This window comes from Oxyura jamaicensis, chromosome 3 (assembly GCF_011077185.1).
Source record: "Oxyura jamaicensis isolate SHBP4307 breed ruddy duck chromosome 3, BPBGC_Ojam_1.0, whole genome shotgun sequence".
NCBI classification, from domain to species: Eukaryota; Metazoa; Chordata; class Aves; order Anseriformes; family Anatidae; genus Oxyura; species Oxyura jamaicensis.
Window position 1 is genome coordinate 71,876,346 of NC_048895.1, and position 24,741 is coordinate 71,901,086.

Genomic DNA, 24,741 nt, shown 5'->3' on the forward strand with positions numbered 1-24,741 from the left:
TTGGTGCTTGGAAGAGCCTAGGCTTGATTTCAGGGGGAGCCGAAGCATAAAAACCTACATCCTTACAAAAGGCACACAGAGCACACTCCATACACAGGCCCCAAATGCATGGGTGTGAGCAAACTGCGCTTGCACAAATCCCTTTGAAATGTGCAGGGCTGCAGCCAGAGCATCCATTTGGGGCTCTTCTGTAAGATCAGGGCCTAACCCTGCACTGCTAAGTGCGTTGTTGTTGTTGTTTTTTTCCCACACCTAGAACACTGCAGAAGCTGAGAGATGATGAGAGGAGCAAAAATGGAAAGGACATAGACACAGCCTCCAGGAACACTTACGCATATGTTTCTGGGACTTCAGAGTGAATTTTGCTTGATCTGTGACCAGGCAGGTAGTGGAGTGAATAACTGCATGCACCAAAAAAAAAGAAAAAAAGAAGAAAAAAAGAAAATAATAATAATAAAACAACAGCACATTTAAGTGCATTTTTTTTTCTTGGAGATTTATTTTGTTTTAATAAATCTGACACCAGTCAGGGAGAGAGAAAATTGTTGCAAGCCCAAAAGGAAAGCAGAGCACACTGAAGGTGCTTTAGTTTCTTGCTCTCTTGAAGATGTTTCATCAGTATCTCTTTGAACTCTTCTCCCTAGACTCAGGAGCTGTTGGATTCCCCCCCTGCCCCCCCTTTTTTTTTTTTTTTTTTTTTTTTTTTTAAAAAGCGAGCTTGCTCGCCCGGTGTGTTTTCCAAGCTTTCACAGCTCTAATAAATAAGGAGCACCTGTAAAACAGTAGCTTGACTTAAGTGAATCTGTACAAAGGAAAATATAGAAATACAGTATATACATAGTGCTCATAGTGCACCATCACTACAAGGCTCTGGTTCAACTGACTTGGATACCCTGCTCCCAGCACCGCTGAAACCATCAGAGACACTGCTTCTGCAAATTGCTCCTCACTTCCCCGCAGCAGCCTTATAGAAAAGGTGTGCTCTGAACACTTGAGAGTGAACAATTGCTTTATTCGAGTTAGTAAACAGTTACACTGAATCACAAGGTGATCTGAATTTTTTTTGATTTTTTTTTAGTTTTTTATTTTTTTGTACTTTTTGTGTGGATTTTTTAGTTTTTTTTTGTTGCTTTTTTGTTTTGTTTTGTTTCTTTTTTGTTTTGTTTTGTTTTTGTTTTTTGTATTTGTCAGAATGGGATACTCAACGACTCTCTTACCAATTCAGTGCCAGTATAACATGCTCTAGTGTACTTTTGGACTCTTGGCTACAACTGTACAAGTGCACACAAGTAAATTCTACCCTGTTATCCTCCACCCACTGATTGAGGATCAAATTGCACATTTCTCTTAACCATGACAGGAGAAAGCAAACAGTGAAACAGAATCATGGGGGATCTTTCTCACTTTACCCTTGTTTTCATTGGTTTGTCCATACCATTCTAATTATCATGAAAGGGCTATGCATATGGAGAGATTGTCTCACTGCCTTCCTGGATCACTGAAAACCATCAGGGTTGAAATTTCATCCAAGTCTTTCGTGACGCCCAGCAAATATTCCCCTCAGATTATTTTACACCTTGAGGGAATTTTGGTCTTTAGTTCAACACTCTTGCTCTGTTCCCAAATGGGGCGCTATTTAGGGGAATTTAAAGAGAAAGCTGAGAAGAATAAACATTTACTGAGTTCTCTTGGCATTCAGTCTCTGAAAAACCACAGTATAAACTATTCATGCTGCTTCTTACATCTGTCAAATCAAAAATTAAAAGCCATAAAAGTGTAACACTGAAAATATGGCATTAGAAAGGATAAAGGTGGCCTTTGTAAAAATAACAAGGAAAGTATATTAGCCAATAAAATATTCTAACTCTTCATTTAAAAGTGCATCATGGGTAGGACAGAGATGACTCTGAAGCGTTGCTACTCCAGTATTACCCCTTTCCCCCATCAAAACTTGAATAGGTCCAAAACCATACAATGCAAATCACGATTCTTAGTGTAGCAGCAAAACCACAGCAGTTTTTCAAAAAAAAAAAAAAATCCATATCACTGTCCAGTCTCAAATATCTGAACTTCGAAGTCAGGGAGGGAAAAAGTACCTATGTTGGTCCATGTGGTTTTTGAAACCAGGGTGAAAAATCCCCGCAGCAAGAAACCAAGAGGAGAAAGCGTTCCTTGGAGGAGAAGAGGGGGTGGTCGCAGGAATGCTGAGCACACTGTGTGGGTCCATGATGTGCTGTCTTCTGGGTCAAAGGCACCCGTGGGACTGAGGCTTCCTCGGAGGGACTTCGTGATGGGAAGCTGCTTTATTTGCTTGACTTTTAGCCAGAGGGGATGGTGAGCGGACCAGCTGGTGTCATTCAGTGGAGTGACGTGGTTTGCTCTGCTCCCTTTCTCCATGCAAGGTACCCTGTCGGTGAGCATTCCTGCAAAGCAGAAAAGGACAGCGGGTCAGTGCCAGTGGGACGGGATGGATTCATCACAGGCAGGGTGGGCACTGCCTGAGCTCACGCAGCCCCACCACTTCCACCTTTGCTCTGCCTCTTGCTGCAAGGGCCATCGGTATGTGACGCCTCCCTCGCAGTGAGGTGGCTGGAAGGGAGGATGCAGAAATCCCTGCAATAAAAAGCTGTAAGCAGATATAACAATAGTTCGTTCTCTGGGTTTTGTAGAGCGCCTTTCATTCCACACGATCACAGGTGAATAATAAATAATACAACACAGTTATGTAGCAGCTCTCACCCCTTGATCTCACCGTGCTTTACAGAGCTTGGAGGTATCACTATCTGCACTGCACAAGTAGGGAAGTGGACCTGGAGGGGGAGGAGACACATTTGGCCCAGGGATGGTGATGGGATGGGGAACAGAGACTGCCTTGCAGCTCACTTGTTTTGCCATTAGACCTGGATGCCTCCCAGAAATCCAGATTTCCCCCAACACTTTCAAGGCAGTTGAAAACAGCATTTCAAACATTAAAACTGCAGCTTATTGCAATTCTTCCTATGTTTTTAAAGCTGTCTGTAGTGCAGTCCAAGTGGCAGGGAGCTGGGCTGATATTTCACTTAGGGCCCCTCAGATAACAAGTGGGGTTTCCCTTCTGCCATCTTTCCCCTGCTCTGACTGAAATACAGAGCTCCCTCACGAGGACTGCTCCCAGCACCATGCACAGTCAGGCCTGTGCAGTCATTTAATATGACCACGTGTTTTTGCTCCCAGAGCACTAACATTCCCAGAGCACTTGGCACACATGGGCATCAGAGAAATGTTTCAAAACCTTCTCCCCATTGCCCACCCTTTGTCGTTCCTTGCTGAAGGGGCTGTGTCTACACTGCATGTCCCAGGACTCTACAGGGACAACCTGAAGAGTGGGCTGGATGGGCTCTCAGGCATGACAGAGCCCAGTCAGTAAGCACAGCTTACTTAGATTGGTCCCATGGAGAAACTGGAGACAGCTCCACTTGCTGGTTGACAGAAGTGATTGTCTCGCTTCACTCTGTGTGGCCTCACCTCGAGCCCTGTGTGCAGTTTTGGGCACCACAGTAAAACAAAGACATAGAACTCTCAGAGAGTGTCCTAAGGAGGGCTACAAAGATGGTGAAGGGTCTAGAAGGCAAGACATATGAGGAGCAGCTGAGGCCCCTTGGTTCGTCCAGCCCAGAGCAGAGCAGGCTGAGGGGAGGCCTCATGGCGGCCTGCAGCTCCCTCACGAGGGGAGCGGAGGGGCAGGCGCTGAGCTCTGCTCTCTGGGGACAGCGACAGGACCCGAGGGAACGGCGTGGAGCTGGGACAGGGGAGGGTCAGGCTGGGGGTTAGGGAAAGGTTCTGCACCCAGAGGTGGTCGGGCACTGGGACAGGCTCCCCAGGGCAGTGGTCATGGCAATGAGGAGGATTCAATGGTCCTTGTGTATCCCTTCCAACTCGGGATATTCTATGATTCTCATGCAAAGACACATCTCTCAGTAACAGAGCTAACTCCCCACATGCTACACATACTAACCAAAGATGCCCCTCTTGGCCTTTCCCTTACTCATACAAACGAAAGACAGATGCTCAAGACAGCAAAACCCAGCTGGGGTGAGGGAGGTCAGGCTGGAGCCCCCCATGATCTCCTTGGTCCTCTGGTGTGCAACCACTTACACCGCAATAGTGCCTACTGTGCTGAGGGGTCATAACCAGCAAAGCACAGTGACTGAAATGCCTAGTTTGGCTTCTTTTCTCATTTATTTAGGACACAAAGGGGACGCATCCCCAAGCAGTTATTGAGACAACCACCTTGTGAAGCCAACTGGTGCTTTGGCTGGGTGAACAACAGTGGAGCAAACACAATTTTATTGACTTGAGCCCTTCAGAAAACTGCATGATAGTTCCCCTAAAATAAGGTAAGCATTGCCAGTGGTGAAGGCCAAGACCATGAAAATCTTTGGAGTAATGTTTAAAAAAACTTATCAGTCTAATGCAGCTAACAACAACACAGTGGTTATAAATTCCTCATGGCTTGGTTTATCTAGGGGCTACTGGGTAATATGCCATAACCTCTTCTTCTGCTTCCCCTGTCACTTGACCATGCAGACTGTTTGCAGGGACTGTCTTCTCTCTCTACAAAGGTTGCTTTGGTCTCTGTCACCTTGGATGGGATCCACTGTTCTCTAAACTCAAGTACTTAATGTTGGTGCTGGGTCACATTTTCCTTCTCAGTCTGCTCCCTGATCTCCCTTTCACACTGATTCCTCTCATCTCTGTGCTTCTATTCCCCTGCCAAATCTCCACCCTTCTCAAAGCAGAGACTGGAAGGCACATTGACTGCGTTGACCAGCATAAACTCCCAGAGCAGGGAGACCACTATATCTAGGTTAAGGAATAACATTTGGGCTTTAGGGCAATGTGCCCAGAGGGATGTGCAGCTTTGTGCACAGAGAGTGCTGAGGAGGAGAACTAGACTGAGAATTGGGATGTATCCACTTCCCGAGTACTCCCCATAAAGTACATTACTGCTTTCTGTCACTTTTTGGCTTGAAATCGTGCACTGAGATTAACTAAAAAGGGAGCAGAGAAAACAAAATTTGCAGCCTCTCTATGAACCCTCACTCTGCACTTCAGGTATTTTGTCTGTTCCTTTCTTAACATGCATCAGTGAAAATCAATTTCCATCCCTCACTAATCAGTCTCAAATGGCATGGCATAGTGCAGAGCGATAAGCAGTTTGGGAAGGAGGGCATAAAGATGTTCCCTAGTTCTCAATGCTTTCTGCTTGGAGCAGTCAGCTGGCTTTTTAAGGCCTGTCTATTTTCCCCTACTGCAGATAGACTCAGAGTGCAGACTGGAGAAGCATCTTCCCTATTGATTGGTTCATGTGACAGTCATTGTGTTCGATGAATGCATCTTCACAGCAATCAAGTGACAGAATAAAAATCCATATCAGGCATAGCATGCAAAGTTTTATAAAGAAACGAGAACATACTAGTCATCACCACTTCACAGTCAGATGCTTTACACCTCGTGCCAACACCAGAGTGCATGACCAGCACAATAAAATCAGCTTTTTTTTTCTCCCCCCCCCCCCCCCCCAAATTACTTTTTAGGAGAGAAACATATGCTCTTCACCCCAGTTGAACTTGGACCCAACAAACAGCAGAATGCTGATCAGATAGAAAGATTGTGTCAGCTACAAAAGACATTTTTTTGGTAATTATAAAGCCATGGAGCTGAGCCTGTGTGAGTTGCCCTGTGGTGGACACACTGGGTTTTGCCTGCTTTCCAGCACTAAACAGGATTGTGTTGATCTGGGGAAGGAAAATCACTCAGAAGTCAGAGATGGGCTGTAGTCCTAACCTGACAAGGCATAATGGAAAAGAGGACAGAAGGAGAACAAGTAGGAACGCTCCTCACTTGCCAGGGTAGGGGAAGAGAAGCAGAGAAAACAAAATTTGCAGCCTCTCTATGAACCCTCACTCTGCACTTCAGGTATTTTGTCTGTTCCTTTCTTAACATACATCAGTGAAAATGAATTTCCATCCCTCACTAATCAGTCTCAAATGGCAAGGCATAGTACAGGGTGATAAGCAGTTTGGGAAGGAGGGCATACAGATGTCCCCTAGTTCTCAATGCTGTCTGCTTGGAGCAGCCAGCTGGCTTTTTAAGCCTGTCTGTTTTCCCCTACTGCAGATAGACTCAGTGCAGGTAACCTGGAGGTTCACCTCTGTGGGCTTAGATACTGACAAAGTGCTCCTATGAACAGTGAGCGAGAGCTGTGCTAATGCCCTCTGCAGCTGCATCTTAACCTGAGGAGCAACGGGCAGCTATGAAGCACGCTTCACCACCACAGAGCTTCATCTCTGGTTTACGTCCCTAAGTGGGAGGATTTCAGTCCTTGCCCAGAAGAGCACAGCATTACAGCTTTGCATGGCAGTTTGATGACTAGGGAAAAGCCTTCCCAGGAAGCTTCACCCCTCTCTCTGCAGCTACCTAGTGCCTTCCAGGTGCTGCTCCCTCCTGTGCTGCCCATGCAATCTGTGTGATGGGGAGCATGGCCCTGCTTGGTAGAGCCAACTGCAGGAGGTGCTCCGAGCTCCATGCCTCCATGCTGAGGAGCTTGGTAGCTCAGCTGTGGAGCAGTTCCTTCTCCCCCAAACCCAAGCACTGATCCCTGCATGCCTGCTCCCAGTGCTGCCCCATGAGCCAAGTGTTGCCACGCTGGCAGCATGCTCCTGCAGGCAGTGACAGCAGCCAGAGAGAGCTGCTTCCATCATGCCCCACCTCCTCAGAGGGCCATGCCACTGACATGGCTTTGGACACACGCGTACACTCATACAGAGTCTTTTTCCAAGGTTGCTCCCCCCCTCTTCTGTGCTCCATTGAACATTTCTGTCTCCAGATTCACATCATATTGTTCAGGAAAAAATAGATGCTGGGTGGGGAAGGGTGAGGCAGCTGTTGATGTGGGCTGGTGTGGCAGAGTTTCCATCATTTAGCACAGCAGTTAATTCACCCGGACAATGAATGTTGATGTGCTAGAAGAGGCCTAGTTCATCTGGGACATGCATGGCCTTGGAGAAAAGGCACTGCAATTATTTTCTCAGGGAAACTGCTCTGAAAATAAACCACAAGAGTGCAGCTAAAGTCAGCATGGGAGCAAGCTCAGCCCTGGAAACACTCTGGAGTCATCTGTTACTTGTAATAGTTCTATAATTTATTCCTTTTTTTTTTTTTTTTTTTTAAAAGCAATTCTTAAAGCAGTTCAAGCTTCTTCATTAAAACCTTCCCCTTTGAATACTTGATGATTTATCTTTCCATGAACTAACTGAAGGGATGCCACATTGCAAAAGTCAGGGAAGTCAGGGGAGGCCTCCAGCACGAATGGAATAACAACTCGACTCCTTATGCACCATCCCTTGATTTCGAGGGTGGTGTTTTCCTTCTGCTCTGCTCCAGCAAGCTATGGATCGTTCTTGACTTTGGGTCAGACACACAACTTGGGCTCTGCCACCTACTGCAACAAGAGCTGTAATCCGACCAGACACTGTGACTTCAAGGAATGTACTGGGGAAGAAGCTTGGGCTTGCCCTCCTTATGTATCTTGGCAGAAGCAGCGCTAGAGACAACTTGGTCACCCCTACCTCTGCCAAACTGTTGCAAGGATGCTCTGCAGTGGTGTCCTCTCACTCTGTAGTCAGCGCAGAACCTACAGGGAGAAACATGAACTGGAAAGCAGAAGGCCTGTTATGTTCTAACTCCTGCTTCCCTGCACCTATTCCTTGAAAAGCCTCCAGGGAAATTTCACTGGTTCATGTCTACGTTTGGCCTGTGCTGGCACATTTATTATCTTCTCTCACCAAACTCATTCAAAGTATGCTAAATTGAACCCTCAAACTAGCTAGTGACATTAGCAACAGGGAATCATGTCACCATGCCCTTGTTAAGTAGCAAGGAAATGCAGGAAATACAGTTCCAGGGTCTCTTTTATGCTACTGCACAGCCTAGATGAAATGCACATCTTAAAAAGAAGCAAAGGAATCATCATTGTGGAAGAGACCCTGAGAGCGGCCAAGAAGATGTAGGCTCCACACTCCTGGATTCACGAGGCAGCTGGTGGCACTGCAGAGATGAGACAGAAATCCAGCCCTCTGCCACGTTGGTGACAATCATTCCAAACCTTCCCCAAAACGGGCGTACAATCTTGGTCTGGGCAAGCACACAGCTCTTCTTCATAGCCATTGGAATTAGGATTCCCTAAACTTAGCAGGGAGCAGCCACACGCTTGGGGTGAATGCAGCCTGGGCTGCTGTAAATCCTTCTCTGTACCACCAAGCAGCAACACAGCTGCACTGTGTGACTTGCTCTGCACAGCCCCAGGACAAAGCACATCCTCTCCCCATCAGGTCTGTATATTCCTAGGTAACACAGAGCTCACCAGGAACTCTTGTTCCAACATCTTAACCTTCTTTTCCACATCACTGGTGTCCTTGTCCTCTTTCCCAAACCCAGAGGTGCTCCAGAGCAGGTGCTACCTTAGACAGTCCAAAACATACCTGGGAAGAGCCTCTCTATCCACCAGCCAAGGTGGACAGAGGGAGATACCAGTCTTGGTGGGCTAAACTGAACATTTGGGCTCGATTCCCCACATTTTAGCATCAGTGCTGCCCTTAGGTTTCCTTGCCATTGTCATCCTTCCATACCATTCACCTCTATCACTTCCTACTGCTCATAGTAGCAATCTTCCCAGAACCTCTGTAAATATTTTCTTCATATAGAGTTAAAAAAAAAAAAAAAAAAAAAAAAAGAAAAACCAAATCCAGACACTTTATCCCCTCCTTTCCTGAAAACAGGCAACCGCTATGATGTGATAACCCTTCTTTAAGTCTCTGATTTTGTCTAACTCAGAATAGAAACTTAAACTTGAATTTCAGCAACCTCCCGTGGGTCCAAACCACTAGGCTTTTGGCTATTCTAAGGTGCTTCTCAATTTTCTTATCCAAGCCGATCTCTCCAGCAAAACCAGATAAATAGCCAGAAAAAAAAATAAATAACCATGGGTAGCAGTGTGTAGGAGGACAGAGAGTAAGAGCAGGTCTTGCCAAGCAACAGCCCCACACCTCTCTGTGAGAGTCCTCCTCCTCACCTGGTTTACACCTGGACCTGATGTCTTCATCTGAAATGCCATTATGGGCCACAAAATAAATATTATTTTAGTGAAAAGTGTCAGCCTCCCATACCAGGAAGCGATCAGTGTTTTCCCATGAATGACCCCTCTGGCCCTACCTGGGACTGGATGCTGGATGCTGGTGTGGGTGTCTGTGGGGCCAGGGGCTGCAGCCCCACGTGCTGCCACGCTAGGGCAGGACCAGGGAAGTGGTGATGGGAGAAGGCAAGAAGGGCTCAGTGCCAACCAGCAGCAGGACCTGGGTGCCACTTTGGGGTGGCCATCCTGTTGTGCCATTGCTGGCAGAGCTGCTGGGCGTAGGAGAGGCTGGATGAGGAGCTCTATCACCCAGTAGTGGGATGCTGCAGATTTCCCCCTCATTTTCATGGCCCCATCCTGACTCCTTTCAGCCTAAGCAAGAGCAGGTGCAGACTCTCCCAGGGGCAAGAGGGGAGTGCTCAGGCATCCAAAACATCAGGCAGATTATACTGTGGAGGGAGGAAGGGGAAAAACTCACCCAGAACACACCAGGAGCAAGTGGGTGAGAGCTGGCATCCACCCTGGTGCAGTGCCAGGCACCCCAGGGCATCTCCTGTCCCCAGCACTGCTAGCCACCCAACAAACTGCGTCAGACACAGCCACTGTTTCGTATTTTACCTGTTCCCCACCTCCTCCTCAAGCCCAGGGAAACAGAAACATTTTCACCACTGAGATAACTCATCCAGCAATAATCGGTAAGCTGCTTCAAATAAAACAGAAGTGACATTTTAATTGTACTTTGAAAGTTAGGGTTAGAATTCAAATCTTCAGTGACCTCATCTTTTCTTTTACACTAGCCTTCCAGCATCTCTCAATTGGAGAATTCCTGTGGAAAAGTTTTTTTTGTTTTTTTTTTTTTTTTTTCCCTTTGAATAAGAAACTTAGAAGTGGCAGCACAAGTGGTTCATGAAAGCTTATAAATATTTGGAGCATAAGCAGGCAGCAGATCATAATGACACAAAGTTCTGCATTTTACCACGTGGGCTCCAAATAAATAGCTAAAAATTGCTCTAACCATAGGTTTAAATATCAATCGGCTGATGATGGGATGCAGATCTTTCCAGAGAGGTCGCAACTCGATAGTTGTTTTATTCTGCACTACCCAATCCCTAAAACTTTCTCCTTTTTTTCTCGTTTCTTGGCGGGGGGTGTTGGTGAAGGGGGGAGGAGGTGGAGGGAAGTGTGTGCTTCCATAGGAGATGATTACATTACACAGCCTGAAGTCCAAAACCAAGGCTGGAAGAAGGAGTGCAGCAGAGGCTGGGGGTGTCCTCTCAGCAAGCACAGCTCAGGCTCTTTGCCTCTAGATAATTTGTTGTTGTAGGTTGGCTCAAATTTAAGACAGTAATGTTTCAGAAACACTTGGAAAACCAAGCCAGCTGCAGGGAGGATATCGTTACAAATTGAGACACATGTTGTACAGGAATACCATTCTTTTCAAATACCAGAATCGTGTCTGGGGAAGTAAAGCCATGCAAATGAGTCAGAGACAGAACCTCATTCTGTAGCGTGCTGAGAGCCTTCAGCTTTCATTAGAGGCACCAAGAGCTGAGTGCACCAAATACTTCACAGGATCAAGCCCAGACATTTAATTAGCTGTTAATTTCATGGCAGAAGCAAATGCTGAGTATGTGAGGGTTTTGTAAAATGTTGGAGTTTGCTTTGATTCACATCTCTCATGAGATGATTGCACACACTTCCAAGCGCAACCTCTGGTCCCATGAGTGAAATGCAGCTCCTTATCAAGAAAGAGTAAACATGTTAAGGTCACAGCTCAGGTAAGACTCAGCTGTGAGGCCTCAGTTGATGGAGACATCCAGCAATGTGCTGAACTTCCCTGTTTTACCATAGGAGACCTAAAAAAATAGACAAGGACGGACTCAGCAGGTAATCTGGAAACAAAAAATGCTTCAGAAAATCTTGCTTGGCATAATCTTGATTTCCTCCTGATTTCTTGCTCAAACAGCTGTGCTTCTGCTTGTCTTGATTCTCCCATAGCTTTTTGAACAGGAATTTATATTTTTTTTTTCTTAAAATCTATTGCTCACTCCTTGGTTATGTCCAGCTCTTTCACAACCACCATCCTCAAAAGTGTTTTGCGCCATTCTAATCCACTTTCAGGTATTGCTCACGATACTGAGAAACAGTTTACAAGCTCTTCACAGTTCTTCAGAGTTCACCACTCAGCTCTGAAGCTGGCCATTGTTGTCTTAAGGTCAAGCTTCTCAAAGGCAATGGGGTGCTTAGCTCCTTATCAGATTTCAGTGGCAATCAGACACATGCTCTCCAGGATCTTGTCTTCTTAATGTAAAGGCAATCTGGTAATATTTTTACAAGGATGTTGTCTGTTTTACTGTGATCTTTGTTGTCATATACTCTATATTTAACCATTAGTTGTGCTTTTTCCCCCATAAACTTTCATACACCACTGGCTTTGGTAGCTAACAGCACAAGAACACACTGATGGCAAGCCTGAGCCTCCCCCTATGCCCATTTTACACCTCACAGTTTTGAATCCAGCCAAATTTGCTTTGCGTTGATTTAAATGAGAGAAGCATTAGGCCTTAGAAGGTATCTGGGCATTCTGGTCAGCAGCAAGCTGAACACGAGCCAGCAGCATGCCCTAGCAGCCAGGAGGGCCAACCGTACCCTGGGGCGCATCAGGCCCAGCATTTGTTGAGGCAGGGATTGTCCTGCTCTGCTCTGCGCTGGTGCGGCCTCACCTTAAGCACTGTGTGCAGTTTTGGGCACCACAGTATAAGACATAAAACTCTCAGAGAGTGTCCTAAGGAGGGCTACAAAGATGGTGAAGGACCTGGAGGACAAGACATATGAGGAGCGGCTGAGGTCCCTTGGTGTGTTCAGCCCAGAGCAGAGCAGGCTGAGGGGAGGCCTCATGGCGGCCTGCAGCTCCCTCATGAGGGGAGCGGAGGGGCAGGCGCTGAGCTCTGCTCTCTGGGGACAGCGACAGGACCCGAGGGAACGGCGTGGAGCTGGGACAGGGGAGGGTCAGGCTGGGGGTTAGGGAAAGGTTCTGCACCCAGAGGGTGGTTGAGCACTGGGACAGGCTCCCCAGGGCAGTTTGGGCAATGCTTTCAGACACATGGGCTGATTTTTGGGTGGTCCTGTGTGGAGACAGGAGTTGGAGTCAGTGATCCTCGTGGGTCCCTTCCAACTGGGGATGTTCTGTGACTCTGTTCTATGCTTATATGTATTAAAGTGCCTGGACAGTCTTTAAAGCCTGACAGACAATTATGAGTGTCTCCTTGTTTCAATAGTAATGTTTTACCAACTTAGAGAATGGCATGGATGAGATGCTTCATTCAGTTCAAACAATTGTCGTTTCACAAGACAATGCTAATATGGAAGCATTGTAGTGAACTCTGAAGTCAATGGTCCCACATCCTGGGAGCTACCAGGTCGGCTGCAGCCTCCAGGAACCAGAGGCCCTGTAAGCTCCTGTGGGTCTGTTAACTGAGCTATGGCGTTTCTCTGCTGGCTGAAGATCTGGCCCTGTGTTTTATTTGCCAAGAGCTCTAGATGTTCACTGCCTTGTGAACCAGACCAGGTGTAGCTATTTTCTAAACTGGGATCAAGAATCAGATTTCATATTTAAAATATACACCCTGGGAGGTTTTATGGAAAAGCAGGAGAAACCCATCAGAAATCAGCACTTGTTCCTTTGATTTCAAGGCATGTACAGTGATCTACAGCACCGTACCACAAGCCTGCTATTTACTGCCACTGAGACGGAAGTTAGCGCTCCCACACCCCGTCAGCAAGATGTGGGAGCTGAAAGCTGCTCTGCAAGTATGTCATTTTATACTTCAACATTTTGAGAAGTCTTTTTTTTTTTTTTTTTTTTTTTTTTTTCTGGGAAACCCTTTTCTGATTTAATATATCTGAGAAGCTACCCAGGCAATTTTGAAACATAAGATCACCCTGCTAGAGCCAGGCAGGCTCTCAAGGGCAAAGCTTCAGTTCCAAGCAAATGTGTTTAAGGCTTTGTGGTATTAACAGTCTCTCCTTTCCCCCTTAGAATAAATGGAAAAATTCTGTAGGCTTATAAGATGCCAGGTGAAGGAAAACTTCTGAACCAGAAGAGTAGGTGTTAAGTGTATGAGTCCGATTACTCTGTTGATTTTAATTAGTTTAGCATCAGTGGAACTACATCCAGTTAAAATTAGCTAAGGCTCTGGCCCACAGTAGTGTGTCAACAAAGATGACTGGCACAAAAATGTGTGTAAATATATAAAAATCTGTTTTCAAGCATACCTTTAGGGTCAAATTCTGTTCTGGTCAGAGCAATGAGGGCAGGGTGTGGTGCTGGTAGATAGATGCTACAGTGACTGGGGAGCTATAAAAACTCTTAAGGCAGAAAGGGAGGTTAATAGCTACGGCCCTTGCCTCAGGAATCCTGACCAGAGCCGGAAATCTTGTGCTGGACCATTATGGGCAGGGGAGTTCAGAATGGCATATATATTACTTCTGCCCTAAACTGGAGCATTCTGCTCGTTGTACATTTTTACGACTACGATGTATGGACTAGACAGCTGTAAGTTTGGGCCTGTAACTCAGCAGATGCTGACCCCAGGACATATGGATTGGCTTGGTAGGTGGCCATACTCCTACTATTTCTATTACTTTTGGGAGAAATTGTGCTTACACAAGCAGGAAAATTCCTTCCTTTCCTTACCCCTCTGCCCCCAACACAGGACTAATCAACACACGCACACACACAGAGAAGCTAGTTTTGAGTTTAGCCTGTGCCATTTAATTTTCCATTCAGTTTACCATATGTTAAACCTAGTTTACCTTATGTTAAAGCCAAGCAGTCCTTAGCATTTTCAGTCATTTGCTTAAGAAACCTTGCACTACACCAAAACTATGGGGTTAAGACTGATCCTGCCTGGACACAGAGCACACAGATAGGCGACACTAATTTTAGAAACCCTTGGTGCTCAAATTTGAAAAAACTGCACTCAACAGAATAGCCTTCCTTGCTTCATTGCATTATCATAGTAGGACTTTGGCACTGGGACTTCTTTTGCTGGTTCTTTGAATTGCATCAAACTAGAACAGCTTGACAGTCCACATCCTGATGGAGAGACTAAACTTTAACATTGAGGATTATGTTGCTGATTAGCACTTCCAATAATCAAGTAATTGGTACATTAAATAATCTGGAGTTTGGCAACTCGCCCAAAAAGGTCATGCTTGCATTGATTCCTTTTTAGAGAGTCCATGTTGCCATTACACGAATTCAATCTGTCTGTCCAGAACTCTAGCGTAAAAATATTTGGCTAATTTCCTTCATTTCATACAATTTGACAGGAAATAAAATCCAGGAAAAGCTGCACATTATGGCAATGTGTTCAGACTTTCCAGCTGGGGGATGGGGAGCAGGAGAGAAGAAAACTCTCTGGACATTTTCTTCTCCCAGATCAGCACGGCCAGTACAATGCACAACTCCAGTCAGCACAATTAGCAGTGCAGAGCCTACCCTCTGTGTGTTTTATTAGAATTTGTCAGGTCAGGAGTCTGGTGATGGAGGTTCCCCACAGCTCTACAGCTGATGGAGATGGATTTCACCTCCACCCTTCTCTGGGCCTGGGCAGGGAGGCCATGGGAATGGTGGAGGTCCAGGCAGTGGTGTGCGGCTGCACTGATGCTGCTCACCCCACTTGTCCCCTCTGTACAGACACAGATAGGCTCTGAGCCCCACACAGCCTTCACAGACAGGCTTCTTGAAGGCCAAAAATACAGGCAGCCCTCTTGGGCCCCCCTGGACGGGCTATTACCACTAGCAAAAGGAGGGCTCTGCGTGAAACCAAAGAGTCCTCACCTCAAATCAATCATTAGGGCTGCACTAATCACTTGTGCATGCCTTGAGAGACTCAAAACCCACCCACATTTCACTGAGGTACCCGCTGGAATGAGATGGTTATCACCCTGTTTATTTCTGCAGCGTATTTTGGATATCCTCTTTCCCTTGAAACACGGAGATCCTGGTCTCGTGTATTCTGGCTACTTCTTTTCTTTTTGGGGAGGAAGAAGGGATGAGCACAGCCTAATAACCACTGCTGGGCTACGTTGGGCTATTGCACACAGCGCACAGCAGCACGACAGACACCTAGCCTGGGCCTTGCCTCTCTTAACTTCCAGTGTCTATGGGGACATCAAGGTCTGTGCCAGTCACCCTTGCTTTCCTTCACAGCAGAGAGAAATAGGCGCTCCTAGGGCACAATTCATCTCGGCAGTCTTAGTTGTCGAGTCAGGATGAGCTCAACTGTCTCTCTGAAGTGCCTGTTTCTCTAGGCTGCTTTTAAAGGGAGTTCAGACAATTAGCTCAGCTGCGTCTTCGTTACCAACGTCTATATTGGGTCAGATTAATCTTGCCTGGCAAACTGAGGAGTTTCCTGTATGACAATCCTTACACCGAGACAAAGGAATATGTAAAAGTCGGTGAAAGGGAAAATGGTTATTCCTGAGGATAACCGAAGTGGCAGTTATTGACATTTAGAGCCTACAAAGAGCCGAGGACAATAACCTCAGTGATAAAGCATCCCTCTTGTCTTTTCATTGCAGTCTGTTCAGTTTACCCACTCTCTCTGTCAAACACTATCCCCGATGCCATGTATAATTGTGTCAACAGGAAAAAAAAACACAACTCAGTGAAGCCAGAGCTCTCTCTGAGTTTAAAGACGCTGGCTCTGGATGACGATAAAGCCCTCCCGGGACCAGGACCTCAGAGAGGTGGCATTACTGCAGCCTGGGTGGTCCAGGCAAGCAGTGGGCACGTGGGAGTCAATGCATGCTATGAAGCAGCCTGTCTTAACTACACAGTCAGCATGCAAATGCGCAAGTCTGTTAGCGCTGGCTTGAAACAAATCACAGCTATGGGGAGCCTGAGCAAGGGAAAGGACGTGTTAACCATGGCTGTCCTAAAATTAAATAAAGGGGATACAAACAGAGGGCTTCTCACTAGATCAAATCACTACCCCTAGGTAAAAGTGCATGTAGATTTATGCAGAGACAATTTTTCAAGCTCCAGAGGTGGCACACTGGGGTTTGCAAAAAAGATCTCGCTGCTGAAATAGCCAAATAATAGGATAGATGGGCATATAGTCCATCCGTACCTGGAGGGACTTAGGAAAATCCCTACCATCAGCACCTACGAGAGTGTAAAGGTCTTAAATATTCATTTGACGTCTGAGTTATTGTATATGTTGGTTATTAGTCCAAGAAAGTTACAGACATCCTCTGTTCTTACAAATGTGTCTTTTAAATGTGTCAGCACATGCCTAGAGCAAAGAATAATGGTTCTGTTCCACCGAAGAAAGTAAATAAATACTGCGTGTGATCAAAGGGGGTAATGTTGCCGGCACTGCAGCCAGAATAGGGAACGTGACAGTAACAAATAAAAAGGGAGTCCCGGCTACACTGCAGCACCTTTGATGGTGCAATTAGTCTGCACTGGTGGAGCGGGGAGATACTGCAGCATCCCAGCTCCCACAGCACGCACTGTCAATGGTTGGAGACGCCACGCTGCTCAAGGCAATGTTCATATTGCACTGCTGCAGTCGCTATTTGTGCTACCAGGGACAGGGATTTACTGGAGGCTACAGAATATTCCATGGATTGTAATGAAATCTGGCATCTCACCAAGCCACATCCGGCAAAACGTCAGTATTTTGCTGCTGAACAGATTTCTTGCAACACCCACCATTTTCCCTTTTCCTGAAAGAAGCTCTCCATGCTTGTGAATCTAAACAAATGCAACTACGTTTGTTTCTTACTCACAGGTTTGAAGCAACAGACATGTACTAAACTAACAGTTTTATAAAGGCGCTGTGGTAGCGGAGGGATTCAGTAGGCTGGAAATAAGGAATGAAGGAGGGGGGAGGAGGGGTTCTGCCTCTGGAGCATCGTCCTTGGCCAAGCCACACTTGGTGGTGGACTGATCCGTATTGCTGCCTCACTTTGCAGCCCTCCAAGGGGCAGAGGAAAACCTCAACTGCTTTTCTAAAGGGGCAGACTTGCTGAAGACAAGCACCTCAGGTAAGGGAGTAGAGCCCCACGGCACATGCCGTGCCACAGCTGCCCTCTGCCCATCGAGTGCCTCCTGAGGCAAGCCACAGCGGGCAGGTCTGACAGCAGGCAGTCCTGAAGCACCGACACCAGAGGAAGGGAAGCTCGAGGAGGGGGACTCATCCCTGGAGAACAGCCCGGCTGGAAGCCAGGGCATGGTTTGGAGGCAGACCAAAGCAAGATGGTTGGAGATGACCATTTGGTAAGTCAACTGGATCCGAGCTAGCAGTAAGCAGCTGGGGCATCCTGCTCTACGCTACGCTGTAGGGCAATTTCAATCATCATCATGAAGGCTTGAGTTGCTGCGTAACTCAACTGGAATAAGTAAGCAGATTAATGGCCCAGACGTAAGCCATATCCTAGGCAGAAAACCACTGACTTTGACATACACCACACACAGCCAGCACCGCCACAAAATGTTCTGTGAGCAGAAGCGTAATGAGGCTGCTGATGGATGGAGTACTAACAAGTACAAATGCAATACAACACAAAGAACAATATCAAAGCATAAATACCAATAGTTTTCTGAAAGTGCTGATAAATCGGAATCTGTATCTTTCACAAAGGCCACATCCACACGAGCTCGGCCTCCAACCTGGAAATACTCATTGTACTCACACAGAAGGCAGTAGCGATCACACAAACCTTTACTTATTCTGATTTCGAATTCGGAGGCACCTCCTTTTCAATGGTGGCTCCAGATCCTCTGGCCCTGTGCTGAGTATTGGCGTTGACATAATGCACGGCGCGATAGCAGTCTTTTCTGCTGGTTTTGGCACAGGCTGGATCACGCAACCTGTCTTGGGCAGCATCCGCAAAGCGTACGCATGGTCCTCGTCCGCCGGATTGTTGAGGTTCGGGTCCTGCTTGTCTCCCCCGGCCAGGGGCTCCTCCCCACTCTTCTTGCCAGCGTCCCCCTCGAGGTGGCAGTTCGACGCGCAATTGTTCTCCTTCACGGACTCCAGCTCGCTCACCGCCAGCTCCTCCGGGGGCTGGGGCTTTTTGGGCTCCTGGGGCGGCTCCGGGTTCTTGGAACCCTCGGTGCTCTTGGTGCCGTTGACAATGACGTTGCACACCGCCGCTCCGGCTTCCAGTCCCGGCGTGCCGGAGGCCAAGGAGACGGGGCAGCAGTGAGCTGCGTCACCGCACGGTAGCGTTTTTGAGTCCACTGGGCTGCAGTTGTCCCTGCAGTCGCTGCAGTTCCTTTTGTCTGAGCTACCGAAAGCCAGATTTACAACACTGTTAGGCTCGCGCTCGACTTTCACTTGGGCGTGTAAAGCCCTGTGGATAACATTGTGCAGCCTAGACCGGTGGCCTACCGTCAGGTCTATCACACCGTCCTGTGGGCCCTGCAGCACGCTGGGGAAACCAAATTTACTGTTCACGGGGCTACTAGGTCTGACCGTCAAGTCAACGACTTCATTTTTACCGTGCTCCTGAAGCACTTGAGCTTGGTTTAGGGACTGGCCTGAGCAGCTCGGTGAGGAGTCGGAGGATTTAGACGATCCTTGCTTCGACTCTCGAGGGGATGAGGAGCTGTTGGCTGGCTTTGCCCCAGGCGTCTCGCTGGAGGTACTCGGAATGAAGTTTTCACCGTTGCTGGAGAAACCGTTGGGGGGTTTGGAGTCGTTGATGTGAGGGATGGGGATGGGGATGGGGATGGGGACGGGCAAAGGGACGATGACGGGATATGGCACTAGTAGAGTCGGGGGTGGCACCAGCGGGGCGAGGGACGGCAGTCCAAAGTTCATCATCTGTGGCATAGGCATAGGACCATTTGGCATCATGCTGACGGGGGGAAAGGGAAGACTGGGCAGAGGAGCTCCAGGAGGGGGAGGCGGCAGCAAGCCCGGAGGATTCCCAGGCATGGTGGGGGTTGTGGGGGGGTGGATGTGAGGGGAGAGCATCGGCCTGTGCATGGGGCTAGAGGTGGGGCCCATATTTCTGGGACCACCTGGTGGCGGACCGATTCCAGGGATCATTGGATTCGACAGAGGGCTGTTAGGATTTGAGGCATGGTGAGGCGGCCCGCGGATAAATGGTGGACGGATTTGCTGCATAATTTGCTGCTCCATGAATATGGGCAGAGGAACTGGCCCACGGTTTGTCATCACCATGGGAGGACTGCGAGGTGGGACACCAATTGGAGGCACAATGCTAGCAGGTGGCTGGACAGAAACTGGTGGAATATTTGGATTCTCACTGATGGGAATAGGTTTGGGAACTGGCGTGGGGATTTTAGTGACAGAGCAGTTGGCAGTGTCAGACGGAGAGGCAGTGGTAGACGCTGATGGTCCAGGACCTTGAATTTGGCCAGCTGCAGACGCTGGGGATGGGGCTTTTCTCCGAGCATCTGCTAGCGGTATATTCCAAGAATCTGGAGTCAGCAGCTGTACCCCAGTGCCTTCTGCTTTATTTTCGACTGGAGGATGTAATGTACTGCACAGTCCAGCTGGAAGATTGGCCTGTGTCTCTTTGTAGAAAATGTCCATTTTGTACTGATTGAGACATTTTGCACTGCAGAACTGAAGCCTTCTTTCCCCGTCCCCAAAATCCAGATACTCTTTTGTGTGTCTTATGTGCTTACACCAGTCACATACCTACAACACAGTAATAAAATCACATCAGGCAAGAAAAGCAATCTTCTCTTCATAGTGTTATTTTTAAAGTCATTTTTCAGTTGTTTTCTAAAGACATTGTTTTCTAGCAGAAAAAAAATAATAGTTACATTTGTGAAAACTATTTTTTCCCCAAAAAAAATATTGGGGAATTGAAAGCTACCATGGTCTCAATCCTACCGTATACAGTACATTATATATATTATAGCTATACCATAGAGCAGAATCCTCAGCTGGCATGAACTGTTATAACACACATTTGTATGTATACAAAATCCATCTGAATATGTCTGTGATCGCTCCTCAGTGGCAATCTAGGCACACCTTTACCATCTCTGATGCAGTATTACAAGGTAAGTACAATAACTGGGGAAGGACTCTGAAAGCTGCTGGAAATGAAAGCGAACCATTTCTGCTAAACTGTAGCACGCTGTAATATTTTTTATTGTACTGTATTAATAGTATTAAACAGTAACTTGGAAAAGGTGCAGAATTTTAAAATGGCATCACAAAGCAGAAGTATCAGTCACCCATTCATTTCTTGCCTGTTAGTCCAAGGAGTAACTTGGAAACAGTCAGGAAATTTGTGTAAGGTTCAAATAACCCCAATTTGTGATGTTTCGGCAAGCTGGAATTATTTTCGGAGCTGTTTGCCCGCTTTTGTATACTAGGCACTTTGAGTAAAACTTCCTGGCAAGCAAGGTCCTATTTAGCAACTTTTCAAATACTACAGCAAAAAGTTTGCATTGCGGGATTTTTTTTTTTTTTAATGTTTCTCTTCTTTCCATTTAACCCTTCTCTGTGTCACTATTGGTGTGGTAAAGGCACAGCCAATTTTTTTATTTTTTTATTTTTTTAAAGTAAGGCTGCAGAACTAATTAAGCCGTGAAAGATTTTCCCAGTTGTAAACCACTAGACACCAAAGTTCAAAAAATAGTCATTCTAGGCTTCAGAATCCATTACTTCAGAGAAATTATTGTGATTTCATTAACACATTAATTTTGCAACACCAACAGCTCTCACAGATGGTGAAGACATGATCTACAATTCAAATATGACTCTTGTTTGCACAAATGCCTTTCCTTCATATGGCATTTTAAACAAGAATTAATATGAGTAATCTTGCCATAGCTATAAACAGATAAACAGATGTCAGATTTTTCAGTGCCTTACTTTTTTGACAGAATTTTACGCACACACACAAAAAACCATTTTTGTCATTTACATTAGCTCTCAAAATACTCCACTGACAGAGATCTGTGGTGCTTTCTATCAGCACATTGAGCCTATGACCATGTCAGAATACATCATGGCATTGTTTGCTCTGCCTTTTCCAAACAGCCAATATTAGCTTGTTTTGAAATGACTATCTTTTGTAGGAAAAAAAAGGAATATGATTGTGAAAAGACTGCATTAAAAGGATAATTAATTTTAATAATGATTGGCCATATAAACAATTCAAAACAACATATGTCGGGCATCTGATTACCCATCTCATTTAACTCTCAGCTTTCCTTTAATATAAACAGTGGTGACATTTTTGAGTTTTCAGTAATATATCTTTAATATATATACATACACACGCACACCCCCCGACAGGCTATTAGACCGCTTATTTTGACTGCGCAACCTTTGGGTTACCCAGTCTGGTTGCTTCTCGATTCCCTCCCTGCCTCCCTGCCCCATTCATGCACACACACTCCCTTTCTCTACCGGGAAGTTTTAATCCCAAGTTTTAAATCAAACTAAATAATTGCCGGAGAAACAGCAACTATGAAGTCACTGCTGAAGCACGGTGATGCCGGGTGCATGCAGCGCTACGTGAGATAAATCAGAGGGTGCCCAGCCCCGTGGTACTCCGGCAGCATTACTGCGGGCTTATTCCCCCCACAATGACCCACACAAGGAAGAAAGCGTATTACAAGTGGGGCCACCCCTGCGCTGAGCATACACTGACAACGTAGCCTGCTAAAAGTCTGCCCAGGTTTTACGGGGGTTTTGCGAGGCGCCAGCTCTCCCTCGGCTCCCGCAGCAGGGATCAGCGCTGGCGCAGCCAGCACGGGGGCTTTGCAACCCATCGCCGCAAATACGTGGCCGTGGGCACTGAACCATCCTGGGTATTTGGCAGGGCAATGGATTTTGCCACCCGCCCGGCAAATCAACACCGCCCCATCCCTGGATGAGCTGATGGAAACACCTTATAATTGACCTCCTGAAATTTTCTGGCTTGCCACAGCCTTCCAAGCAGACAAAAGGGGAATTTGTGAGTCTATGCCATGAATTAATAAGGTGCCGTTCATCTCAGTAACACTGCTGGATTTACCTTAATTTTTGCTCCAAAGCTCACTACTGCAGTAACAAAACTCTACCTATTTTGCATGTACGGAATTGGGATGTAAACCACTGCACTGCTTCTGCAGGATAGGCTCTTAGTGCATGAGTTGAGCAAAAAGGCAGGGGGGGGGTCTCCATGGGCAGGCTGCGGCAGGACGAAGCGAAGCCCAGCCCAGCGCCCATCGGAGCAGTGCCTGTTTGCAAGGGAGAGACCAGGAGAGTGGTCCCAGAGGTGGGTGCAGTCACGGGATGGCAAGGCCAAGGTTCCGTCAGGGCAAAGGAAGCAAACCAGCTCTGAACTTGCACACCCAGTGCCAAAGAAGCACCAATAAACAGGAGAGAGTAGAAACACCCCCCATATCCCTCTAGGAAGAGCCTCTCCAGTGACTTTAATTAAGCAGCCTGAAAGAAAAATACAACAAAAGCAAAAGCAAAAAAAAAACAAAAACCACTTGTGGTTTCTTTTCTAATCATTTAATTTTATTAGTTATCAGTTGAAAAATTCACTGAAATACTTTCACGTTTTATTGCTGTATTGATTTGTTTATCTCAAGTGGGCTCCTATGTCACTGGAAGCTAAACAAATATTTTCTCTTCCTGGGTAAAATATTTAGAAATCCTGCTTAGAAATTCTCTACTGATTTCTCCTGTTTTCAATAATTCACTGAGGTACAAGAAGGTCTGAAGTCTGCCTGCCTCCCTCACATATTGATCACAGATCATTCTGTATATTTTATCACTAGATAAAATTAATTAAAGCCACAGAAATTAAAGGCAGTAATTCTGTTCCTCTGAACATCCTGGCTGGGCCAAATATCTCATCATTATCTCATTGATTTTATGCAACATCCCAAAGTGTTGGAGTTAACATCGGTGAGAAATGTCTATCTACTACATCCATGTGTTTCACTACTTTTGTATCTATTTATGTGAGCAATCGGTCTATGCAGATTACTTAAGATACGAGTATAAAATGTGCATGTCTTATGCAGGCAATAGGACACCTTAGAATACCACACTAAAACACAGAAAAACAGTCCCTGCCATGAGGAGGAAATTACTGGAGGAGAAAAAATGTCACTTAAGAATTAATGAATCAAGTCTGTCTTACAGGATTGATCATTTAAGATGAGGTCAATGAATTTATGATACAAATGGCTATATCACTAGAGGTAATAAAATGGAGTAATATCATTCATTTTACATCTAACTAATGACGTGCTCAGAGTAATTACAGGCTTCTTCTAAAAGCCTACACTGATTAGTTCAGATGTGATAGGTGAAACATATATATCCTTCAGTTCAATACAATAACATTTTATCTATAAAATACGCAGCAAATGTCCTACTTTTTAAGTACTTGCATTCTGTGCAGAGCATCATCACTCTTCATAAGCAGCTCAAAACCTCTCTGTTCATCTATTCCTTTTGCTTCCTTTTTCCTGCCTTACCTTTCCTCTTCACTGTGCAATAAGAGGGGAGCCGAGCCGGTGCAGAGGGGCTGAAAATGCCACATAAGATTTGGCTCTGCTTCCGTGCAGAAGCAGCTCCCCTGGTTGCAGTGGGTTGACCAGGAGAGTTGGTGCTGTGGGATCACAGCCATCGGGTCTGACCCAGCGCCCATGAAAGCAGTGAACAGACACCTCTTTACCGCTGTCAGCCAGCTTTGAGCTTAGTGCTGGACTCCGGTCACCCTAGGGCCAGCAAGCGCATGGCTACTGCCCTCCACAGGAGCAGGCACATGACTGGGGCATTTCTGAAGGGACTAAGAAAATACAAGTTGCAGTGACAAGTTTCATACTTTTTGTAACAAACGCACACAAAGCAACCATTTTGTACATTTCTACCCAAAAGGAGGTAGGACCCTTAGTGCTGTGACTGACAAGGGACACAGAGCCATGAAGATGTCAGAGAGGAAGGCTCCAGCCTTGCAAGGCACTGCCAGACCCCTATAGCACCTCCATCTCCCTTGGAAAATACAGCACTGCTCTGGGGCAAGCACACTGCACACCACAAATGCCAAAGCACAAGAAGTGAATGACAGGAAGATCGGTAATGAGATAACTGCCTATCCCATTCAGCCGTAACACAACAACCCTCAAGAAGATTGAATTTACCTAACTGGGGCATGTCCAACGCTAAACAACAGAATGAACATTTCCTTCAGTGCGTTTAATGTATTTATATTTTAGTGGCGGGTTGCCAGTGTGCTACTTTATAAGCTCAATGACTTGATATCATTCATCCGCTTTCCTGTGAAACTCATGGCAATCTACACCGCGGGGCTACTCGGAAGACACCGCATCAGCAGAAACACGACTCGTGCCCGATACGGGAACACCGAGGAAGCCAGGGCCGAGGGATCCTGTGACGCTCATACTGCTCCAACACACGAAAGCCTTTCCCGCTGGCATCCGTATCCTTATTTTGACAGAGACGTCCAGACTTGGCCATGAGGTGACCCGCGGGCACAGCACAGACATCCTGCAGCGCTGCACAGGGCTGGGCCTAGGCCTTCAGGCGCGG

General features: G+C 46.5%; 1 protein-coding gene across 2 annotated transcripts in view; it reads right to left on the reverse strand.

The window, feature by feature from the left end:
- Nucleotides 1-479: 479 nt before the first annotated feature.
- Nucleotides 480-24,741, reverse strand: part of SOBP (sine oculis binding protein homolog) — a 109,725-nt gene continuing 85,463 nt past the window's right edge. For both annotated transcript variants that reach the window (XM_035321342.1, XM_035321341.1), the window contains 2 exons: nucleotides 17,909-19,863; nucleotides 480-2,423 (listed from right to left, as the gene is read on the reverse strand). In XM_035321342.1, coding sequence (XP_035177233.1) covers nucleotides 17,911-19,863 — 1,953 coding nt within the window. In that variant the 3' untranslated portion in view covers nucleotides 480-2,423; nucleotides 17,909-17,910. The remainder of the gene's footprint in view (nucleotides 2,424-17,908; nucleotides 19,864-24,741) is intronic.